Genomic DNA, 10400 nt, shown 5'->3' with positions numbered 1-10400 from the left:
TCATAGAAACTCAAACAGAGGGAAGAGTAGATCACCATCAAGAGATTCTGGTGATTCTACAGGGTGTTTCTATTGTGGAAAACCTGGACACTACAAGAAAGACTGCTATTTCTACAACAACAAATACAAGAACAAGAAAGGAGGCAGATTTTCGTAAAGATCGATCAAAACAAACAAAGAAATGACGAGTAACAAGAAGCAAACTACTCAGATGGCTATGATAGTGGTGAAGTCTATGTTGCATCTACATCTTTCAAAGATGACTGGATTTTGGATTCAGGGTGTACTTTTCACATGACAAATTCTAGGGAAATCCTAACTGATTACAGGAATTCTAATGGTGGCAAAGTAATTCTGGGAAATAACAACACATGCAACATAGAAGGTTCAGGTAATGTAAGTTTCAAAATGTTTGATGGGATTGTCAGAACCCTAACTGGTGTAAGGTATGTCCCTAATCTTGCTAGAAATTTAATTTCTATAAGTGTTCTAGATGACATGGGTATTGTTAGCAAAATTGAAGCAGGTTCAATGAAGCTAAGTAAGGATGCTATGACAATAATCAAAGGCCACAAACATGAAGGGTTATACTACTTAGATGGAGAACCAGTGACTCACTGCAACAATGCAGTCACTAGCAATCCAGAAGACCTAAAAGCTGTTCTATGGCACAGAAGGCTGGGGCATATCAGTGAGAAAGGCCTACAGATCATGAGTGATCAAAGACTACTGGGTAAGGACAGAGTAAGCAAAGTTGACTTCTGTGAATCTTGTGTTTTAGGTAAACATCATAGACTAAAATTTAAAACAGGTATTCATAAAACTAAGCACATATTGGAGTATGTTCACTCTGATCTTTGGGGACCAGAGAAAACTCCAACACATGGTGGAAATGTGTATTTTATGTCTATTGTTGATGACCATTCTAGAAAAGTTTGGGTATTTTTACTTAAACATAAAAATGAGGCTTTATCTAAATTCATACAATGGAAAACCCTAATGGAAAATTTAACTAATCAAAGGGTTAAAACCCTAAGGACTGACAATGGCTTAGAGTTTTGCAGTGATGAATTTAACAGATATTGTGGCTCTGTTGGAATTCAAAGGCACAGAACTGTGAGAATCACTCCTCAACAGAATGGGGTAGCTGAGAGGATGAATAGGACCTTGATGAACAAGGACAGATGCCTACTATTACAATCTGGACTTACAAAAGGGTTTTGGGGAGAAGCTGTGTTAACAGCAGCCTACCTGGTGAACAGAAGTCCATCCAGTGCCATTGAATTCAAGACACCAGAGGAGATCCGGGTCGTGTAAGCCTCCTGATCTCTCAAACTTAAGAGTATTTGGATGTGCAGCCTATGCACATCAGAGTGTTGGTAAGTTAGAGCCTAGAGCTCTCAAATGTGTGTTCCTAGGATATCCTGAAGGCACTAAAGGCTACAGATTATGGGTAAGAGAGAAACAAGGGTTTAAAGCTATAAATAGTAGGGATGTTGTTTTTAAGGAAGATTTATTTCCTTGTATTACTAATAATAATGCAATATCTAGTCCTACTTTAGACACTAACCCTGCAGGCACATCTGTGGACATGCAAACAAGGAACACTCAACCTAATACTGTTCAGGTGGAACTGCACAGTGGAAAATACTCAGGGAGATGAAAACTTGGAAGGAAATGACCAAGTTCAGGATGACAACATTCAGGTGGAACCTATTACTGAAGAAGGACAAGAAATTGAGGCAATACAAGATTACCAACTGACCAGAGACAGAACTAGAAGGGTCCCTAGACCTACACAGAGATTCAGCTTCACAGCTTGGGAAGAAGTGCTAGCCTATGCATTTTTCTGTGCTATGGGAGTGGAAATGACAGAACCTAAGTCCTATGAAGAAGCTATGACTGATAAAGATGCCAAGAAATGGTCCAAGGCAATGGACACAGAGATGGAATCTCTGAGAAAGAACAGAACCTGGATACTAGTGAAGAAACCTAAGGGAAAGAGCATAGTTTCATGCAAGTGGCTTTTCAAACACAAAGAAGGACTTAATGAGACAGATCCTAAGAAGTTTAAGGCAAGACTAGTGGCTAAAGGGTTTACACAGAAAGAGGGAATTGATTTTAATGAGATATTCTCACCTGTGGCTAAGTATAAAACCATCAGAATTATACTTACCATAGCTACTCAATTTGACCTAGAAGTTGATCAAACGGATGTAACTACTGCATTTCTACATGGAGAACTTGAGGAAGAAATCTACATGCAACAACCTAAAGGATATGAGGAAAAAGGCAAAGAAGACTTGGTTTGCAAACTGATTAAGTCCCTGTATGGACTTAAACAGTCACCAAGGCAATGGAACAAAAGGTTTGATGAGTTCATGATCAAGAAGGGGTTCTCTAGGAGCTATTATGACACCTGTCTATACTACAAAGGCACTAAGATTGATGAAGTCATCTACTTACTGTTGTATGTAGATGACATGCTCATTGTGAGCAAGGAAAGGACCAGGATTGACCTAATGAAAGGTTGGCTAAGGGAAGAATTTGAGATGAAGGATTTAGGCAAGGCTGCTAAGATCCTAGGCATTAACATCTCTAGGGACAGGGAGCATGGGACACTAAGGCTACATCAGAAAAACTACATAAAGAAAGTCTTAGAGAATTTCTCTATGACTAATGTAAAGCAAACTAAGCAACCTATGACTAATCAGTACTATCTAAGCAAAGATCAATGTCCTAAAACTACAGCTGAGAAAGAATCTATGAGTGAAGTGCCTTATTCAAGTGCAGTGGGATCTGTGATGTACCTAATGGTCAGTACCAGACCTGATCTAGCCTATGCCATTAGTGTACTAAGTAAATATATGGCAAACCCAGGTAAGCAACACTGGGAGGCTATGAAATGGTTACTAAGATACTTATTGGGATCTACTGAAGTGGGATTAAACTACAAGAGAAGGGATAATAACATAATGATCACTGGGTACAGTGATGCAGACTATGCAGGTGACAGAGATAGTAGAAAATCTACCTCTGCCTATTTCTTTACACTATGGGGTAATTGTATCAGCTGGAAAGTACAACTGCAGCCTGTTGTAGCTTTATCTACAACAGAATCTGAGTATGTAGCTGTTACAGAGGCTATTAAAGAAGCCATTTGGCTTAAAGGACTACTAGATGAACTTAAACTACTAGATGAAGAACCTACAATCTATTCAGATAGCCAGAGTTGTATCCACTTGTGTAAGAATCCTGTCTTTCACGACAGAACCAAACATGTGGAAATCAAGTATCACTTTATACGAGATAAAGTGACACAGAAGGCTGTACAGATAGAGAAAGTTCCCACTGAAGAGAATCCTTCTGATATCGGTACTAAGGTGCTACCCTTAACCAAGTTCAAGCACTGCTTGGACTTGTTAGGGGTTGGTAGTGGTGGATGACCACTACCACTATGAGCTAAGACCCTTGAAGACGAAGCACAATAATAATAAACATTACAGAAGAGATCTAAGGTGGAAATTGTTAAATTAGATCTCACTGTAATATTTATTATTACTGTGTTACAAGATGAAGTGAAAAATACAGATAAAAGCACAAACAGAATACAACAGAAAAATAGATCCTATGTGGCTTTGCCTCTAGTGGATCAAGAACTAGCTGTTAGTTACAACCGAAGTTGTAACTAACCCCTAGTTCTGTGATCAACCCTAAACTAAAACTATAAAAGGAACAGAGGGTAGAGAGATCAGATATACCAGACACAAAAGCCCTAGGTTACCAGATCTGAGAAGTTGTTCAGCTCCAGATGATGTTTCAAGTCCATGCACAAGAAACAGAAGTGAGTTAGTGAGAGAAATCAGAAAGAAAAAGAGAAATAAACACAGAAAACAAAAAGAGAGAAAAACCTAGAAATACCAGTCGATCTGTGACTTGGATTTCTTACCTGTTGTAATATTCTTTCATCATAGTGCAAGATCTGAGGTCGATCTTCAAGGCGAGCTCATCAGAGGATGTACCCCTAATTTTAGGGCGAACCTCTATATTTCTGGTGTTTGATTTCTTACTCTAAACTACTGTGTTTTGGCTAATCTTTGTGTATATGTGTGTGTGTTGTTTCTGGGGTGATTTTCTGGGTTAGATCGATCAAGAGATCGAGGGAGATCTCTGGTTCTAGGGTTTGAGAACCAGAGAGAAGGCAGAGAGAAAGAGAGAGAGTTTTGAAACTCTCGAAGGTTCGAGGAGAGAAATGAGCTAGGGTTAGCTCTGAACTCTCGTGTTTTTATTAAAGAAGAACGACAGATCGTTTTGATCAAACGATCTGTCGTGCAGGTAAGGAACGACAAGTTCCTTTGTCGTTCAACAGGAACGACCAAGATTGCCAGTGTCATTCAAATTGGTTTTAACTTGAATTTTCTAGGACAATTTTGTCCTTGTTGTTTTAACTGTGAAATTGAGTTGGTGTAGGTTAAACTTGGAATTTCACCAAGTAAATTCCTACAACCAATATTATTAATTATGTATTTAGGGAAAAAAATTTAAGATTTTCTAAGTATAGAAAATCAAATTTCCCTTTTAAAGACTGACTCTGATATTACTTGTTAGACTCAAAGTAGACAATATCATACCAATAGAAAGATATATGGTGTCTGACGGTTCTAACTTAACTTATTCATTAGTGTATAATGAACTTTGTTCTTGATTTCTCTAGTGAACGAAGCTTTGATCTTCCCCTAAAAATATATATTGAAATCCAAGATGCTGTGAGCATTTAAATATTAAACACAGAAAAAGAGCAAATACAGCCATTTTGTTTAAGCCGTGGTTAAGTAATAGAGGAAATAAAACATTTTTTTCTAGGAAATAAAACATAATTAGTTAGACATAATTTAAGAAAAATACCGAAACAATTTTATTGATGAAATCATGTTGCTTACACCCTATTACAGCCCTTACAGAAAAAAAAAAAAAACAGAAAAAACCTATTACAGCAAAATTCAACGTTTAAAAAAATAAAAAGAATCCCTAATCTAAATAATATCATATATCTATTTTTAACAAAATTACAACAATAATAATAGTAATATATATCTGCAATTAATCTGTTATGAAATATGAAATGAGGTGGCAAAACGTGGTCGTTTTCAGTCTCAAAGAGGAGATGTGGAGTTGGTGAAGACAAATCTTGTATCAGAGAGGTTGGCTCGTGTCAATGGCGAAACAAGTTCCATCTGGTACTGCGTAAAATGGACGTCGTGAACCAACGGGTTATCGGTTCGACCCGGAGGAGAACCCGAATAACATGCCGCTACTGACTCTGATGAGCATATACATTCCCTTCTCTCCACTACACCATTCTTCACAACAACACCATATTCATTCCTTTCAATATTAGTATTATACATTTTATTAATATACAATCAATCAACTTTTACAATTTCAATCAATCCTAACCTTATCTTCTATCAAATTCAAGATTCCGCTTCTTTCATCGCTGCTATATTGGCTGTAATCACGAAAAAACACCAAACAATTTGGGGGCTGATCAGATTTTAAGACCTCAATGTGGAATAATAATAAGAAGAAGAAGGGTGGAGAAAGAAACCTGTGATTGGAGCATCTAAGAGGTTTGAGGAAGTCGGGAATGGCAGGTCCAACTGGTCGGCGAGGCTTGGGACAAAGAGGCCGTTCATTGCTGCTGCCGCCATAGCCGAGCTTAAGCTTATTTGGATTTGAGTTCGAATCTGAATCGAAAACATTGCTTTTCACAACAAAATGATGCATTTTTTTAAATGGGTTTGTTTTAGTTATTAAATGGGTTTATTATAAGTTAAGCCATGCATGCATTATATGTATGTATATATATATATATAGGAATAGATATGTGGCAGAGGGAAAGTGAAAATGATTAACATGTGGAACCAAATTGAATAGAAGACCCTGTTCAAGTGAAAGAAGAATAATAGAGAGCTTATTGGTTGGTTAAGAGTGACTATAGGGACGATAAAATTCACTACTTGCTTGGGTTGGTGGTGTTTCATTCATTTCCTTATGTTTCTCTTATTACTTGCACTAACCACAATTCATTTGGTCCACTTTTCACCTCACACTATACTAATTTTCAGGCATTTCTTCTTACAAGCAAGTCACCCACTTTTGAAGATGGTGTGTTTTCTTGTAATGAGGTTTATTTATGCCTAAGACCAATTGGTCAGAGAATCATAAAGGTCTCCTTATTTACACTTTATAATTATTTCTACTCTTTAAATTCAATTGCAATGATGGTTGTTTCACTTGCAGGATAAATGTGAATGTCACTAATCATTATCTAACATACATGTATAGCCTTGGGAAACAAACAACTAACAACTTGGTACTTATTTCACAAATACACAAAAATAATAAAAAAATTACAAAAATACGATTTTTATGTTGTACTCTTGTTAATTTTTTATCCTCTTTATGTTATTTTTTGTTGTTGTTTTAATGTTATTTTTATGTTACTTTTATGTAATTTTCTTATTGTTTTCGTGTTCTTTTTATAAAAAACAGTAAAAATATAAAAAAAAAAATTCTTTAAACGTAAAAATATAATTTTTTCACAAAAAATTGTACCTTATATAATTATTCTTAAATAATAAGATGAAAATAATTGCGAAGAAAGTAAGCAAAAATGGAGATCAAGGGAAGAATTATCAATTTTTCGTGTTTGTCATTAATTCAGTTTATACTTTAAGAGGGTTGAATAAACAATTGGGAGGAACAGTACAATTTAAATCATTGATAATATACATCCCAGTCAAACTTAGGTTGTGAAAAGATCTCATAATCAATGGGACCATCGACTATGCTGTCAACAGTTTGCATTCCTCCCATAAGAGCTGGTTGAAATCCATCACCACTAGAAGGCAACAGTTTATACACTACCAACAACCCGAGTGTAAAAATAGCTTGGAGCTTCGTTGAATCGCCTTGAACCGAAAAGAACAAGAGCATCGAAATCAGGAACATATCAACACTGAACCGCATGATGCACAGTACTGTGTCCATCAACTTCCCATCATTCCCAGCAGGAAAGCCTCTTACTCTATAAACAAAGAGGAAGTTGTACTTATCAACAACATACCTATACCCAAAATAAACTGCACCAACAGGAACTACAAGCGGGGAGAACGAAGAATATATCATTGTCAGGGCGAATATTGTCAAATTGAATGCGTAGTATTGAGCGAAATCAAATGTCTGTTTCGGGGCAGTTGAGGTTCTGTTGATTGGATATACAGAAAGATCATGTCCCTGAAAATCGATATGAATCTCCCTTGGAGAATCATACGTGTCATTAGCTACCAAGGGTCTTCGAAGATCATCTGTTTCCTGATTCTCAAGTTGGTATTCTTCTGTTTGTTCTGGGACTAGTTGAAGCATGTCATTCTTCCGAAATTTTTGCAGTCTCCTTTTTATCCAAGGTATTGGAGCAAGGAGATCATAAGATATTCCCAAGAAAGTACTTGTGATCAGAAATGCTAGAGAAGAAAGGCAAGACCTTGACAAGAATGATGCGCTCATGTATTGCTCAATCCTCTTGCAATCCTCACCATCCAGATAGCATCGTCCCATTCGTAGGAGAGTTCCCTCCAATGATGATTCAACTAGAGCCCTAAGGAGAATAAGATTCACGAGGAAGAAGCACACCATCTTCAAAAGTGCAGCTCTTTGCTCCCCAGACACAGTAAGATGTCGTTCAAACTTCGAAAGATAGGAAAGAGCAGAAGGGATCACTATATACATACTAACAAATACAATGACATTGGGCAAGAACTGAAAGATGAGGCTTCCAAGCCAACTTGAGCTCAACACCAAAGCTAACCATGACTGCGCATTATCCATAGCTTCAGCATTTATTATCCGACCGGCACTCTTCACAGCACTGATAACAGCAAGAGGAGAGCTAAAGAACAAAAGCATCAACAGTAAACATGTGTTGACAAACACTCTGCGCAACCTCAGTGAAAGCTTGGACGATCCCAAGTGATTCCAATAAATATCAGTTGCCAAAGGTGCCCTCTCAACTTTCCATTGGGTCCTCTGTAAACGCAGTTCCATGAGGGAGAAGAATTTCCCTATCCTCTTCTTCTTCTCATTCCGAAAATCCTGTACTGCTTTATTGGCTGTGTACACATCCTTAAATACTACAAATGCAACTCCAGCACCAAGTGCCCGGCCTTCTTTGAAAGCTTCCAGTTCAGTTTCCAATTCAGCTCGCAATTCCTGCAATCTTCTTAGCTTATCTTCATACGTGTAACCTAAGCTAGACATTATCCGATGCCACGAATCACACAATTTCTTCCATAGGTAACGTAAACGACCCCAAAAACCATTAGAATCTTCACCTTGCCCATCTTCCGGCAAGAGCCGAGAGTCAATTCTAGCTACTAACCACGTTATGTCATCCCTAACCTTCACTATTTCCGAAGCTAAATCATCCAAAGCACACAAATCCATTGGCAAAACTACCCTGAAAACCTTTCCAGGGTACTTGTGCTGAAAGTATTCTAGCAGCACTGTTCTATCCGAACCTAGAGTTTTAGGTATACCCTGAACCATTATAGTGAATATTGCAGTAGAATTTGCAGTTGGGTCACTCAAATTCCCATACCCATCCCTAAACCTAGTGATTTTTAACCGTTCCTCAATAGCAGAAATACCAAAGTGAACCAAACCAACAACCACAACCACAAAAAGAAAATGCACCCAAAGCAAAGGCGAACCTTTTTCGATGTGATTAATCGTCGTCTTCGAAAATTCATCGGCTAAAACAGCTTTCCCAGCATAGAGATTAAGAGGAAGCATTACAAATACCGACAGTACAGCAAGGGACAGAAGCAATCCGCAGCTGCCGCCCTCGATCAGCAGGAATTGTGAGGCATCGGCACCGCAGTGGCGAGCAATTTCACGGCCAGTGGCATGCCACACAGCTAGAAGCTTTGTCAGTAGTGCAGAAGGCCCAGGCATGCGGTGGTGGTCGCTGCGAAGCTTTAAGAAGACGAATATGAAGACGCAGAAGAATGCCCCAATCGCCGAAATGTTAATCAAGTACTGGATATTCCCATACCACGCTCCGTAATCATCGAAACCGCCACTTCCATCGTCAGATGACGGAGGAGGAGAGAGGATTTGGTTCGCGGAGCCGAAAGGGGATACTGCCAAAAGCAGCTGATGGGGATCCATGGCGGTCAATGAGAATTAGGGTTCGAACAGCAAAGATTTGGGATTTATTTGGTGAGATTGGAAGTAGACTGAGTGTGGGTCTAATTCAAAGAGTTTCTTCTTCATATGGAAACTCGCAAGCACAATTTTCGAATTTGCAGGAGAAATTCGAAATCAATCTCAGAAAGATTGTATTTTTTTTATTTTTATTCGTCAGGGTTTTCCAAAATCTTAGAGAGAATAAGAATTTATGTTAGTCGGGTTCACTTTGTTTGGTTCCCGAGAAAGTGGGGATGGAAAATTGTGTTAATTGAGAATAGAACAGAGAAGATGGTGAAAATTGAAGTATTAGTTGCTTTCCTGTAAATATTTGTAGAACATATGAATTATTATCGTTATGCGGCTTTCCAACCTTTAAATAGAAAACAAAAACATAATATCTTATTTCTGATAAAAAAAAAAAGATAATATCTTATTTCTGATCGAAATAGGATTAAAAAAAAATTATGTGATTAAAATAATTTGTAAAAAAGAAAAAGAAAAAAATTCATTATACCCTGAATTATTAAATTATATCTTTCAGATTTTTTGTTTTTTTAGAAAAGGTCTGCTATTATAAATCAAATAGAGTCATTTACAACAACAGAGAAAATAGTAGAAGGAATCTATATTTGTTTTAAAAAATATAGTACATTTAATATAATTTAATTGATTTGTTAAAAGAAATATAATTTAGTTCATTAAATATTGTAAACTTTAGAGAAATTTACACTAAGTAACTCTTTTTACTAATATTAAACATTTATACTTGCTCTCTCTTTTTTTTATATTTTTACATTTTAGATTTTTCTTTAATACTCTTATAAAGTTTAAAAATTACAATTATACGGTTCACTATTTTTTCTTCTTCCTTCTATTCACACAGCAGCAACCTTCTACACCCTTCCATCTCGCATCCAGTCGATCTCGTCTCCAGCCATCTCGTCCCCAGCCCGTGAAACCACTACTCAACCTTCTGTCATGGTCTAGGGAGAAAGAGGCACACTCGAAGCTTATTTCCTTCTTGGTAAGTCATCTCTCTCTTTTTCAAACTTCTTTTTGCTGCTATTAAGTTGTTCTTTTCTTGTTCTTATTCTTTCTTTTTTTTTCTTTTCAAATTACATTAATAAAAATTTAAATTTGAAAGTTTA

At 37.1% G+C, this 10400-nt stretch overlaps 2 protein-coding genes across 2 annotated transcripts; both read right to left on the bottom strand.

The window, feature by feature from the left end:
- Positions 1–4986: 4986 nt before the first annotated feature.
- Positions 4987–5853, bottom strand: LOC115712265 (uncharacterized). The gene is made up of 3 exons (XM_030640521.2): positions 5609–5853; positions 5458–5509; positions 4987–5360 (listed from the first exon to the last, which is right to left on the bottom strand). The coding sequence occupies exons 1-3, from the start codon at positions 5785–5787 to the stop codon at positions 5154–5156; spliced, it is 438 nt and encodes a 145-aa protein (XP_030496381.1). The 5' UTR covers positions 5788–5853; the 3' UTR covers positions 4987–5153.
- An 839-nt stretch (positions 5854–6692) lies between these two features.
- Positions 6693–9754, bottom strand: LOC115714209 (CSC1-like protein At4g35870). Its single transcript, XM_030642800.2, has one exon. It carries the CDS (start codon positions 9229–9231, stop codon positions 6781–6783), a length of 2451 nt encoding a protein of 816 aa, XP_030498660.2. The 5' UTR covers positions 9232–9754; the 3' UTR covers positions 6693–6780.
- Between the last annotated feature and the right edge of the window lie 646 nt (positions 9755–10400).

This window comes from Cannabis sativa, chromosome 4 (genome assembly GCF_029168945.1).
Source record: "Cannabis sativa cultivar Pink pepper isolate KNU-18-1 chromosome 4, ASM2916894v1, whole genome shotgun sequence".
Classification (NCBI taxonomy): domain Eukaryota; kingdom Viridiplantae; phylum Streptophyta; class Magnoliopsida; order Rosales; family Cannabaceae; genus Cannabis; species Cannabis sativa.
Note: the sequence above shows the minus strand (reverse complement) of the source record. Positions and strands in the feature narration are given on the sequence as shown.

What these genes read in the sequence shown, in the direction of transcription:
- LOC115712265 (XM_030640521.2), bottom strand. Translation starts at nt 5,787, where the DNA reads ATGCATCATTTTGTTGTGAAAAGCAATGTTTTCGATTCAGATTCGAAC. An exon ending in CTTAGATGCTCCAATCACAG is followed by an intron (nt 5,510 to 5,608) that starts GTTTCTTTCTCC and finishes TCGTGATTACAG; the next exon opens with CCAATATAGCAGCGATGAAA. An exon ending in TGAATTTGATAGAAGATAAG is followed by an intron (nt 5,361 to 5,457) that starts GTTAGGATTGAT and finishes GTTGTTGTGAAG; the next exon opens with AATGGTGTAGTGGAGAGAAG.
- LOC115714209 (XM_030642800.2), bottom strand. Translation starts at nt 9,231, where the DNA reads ATGGATCCCCATCAGCTGCTTTTGGCAGTATCCCCTTTCGGCTCCGCG.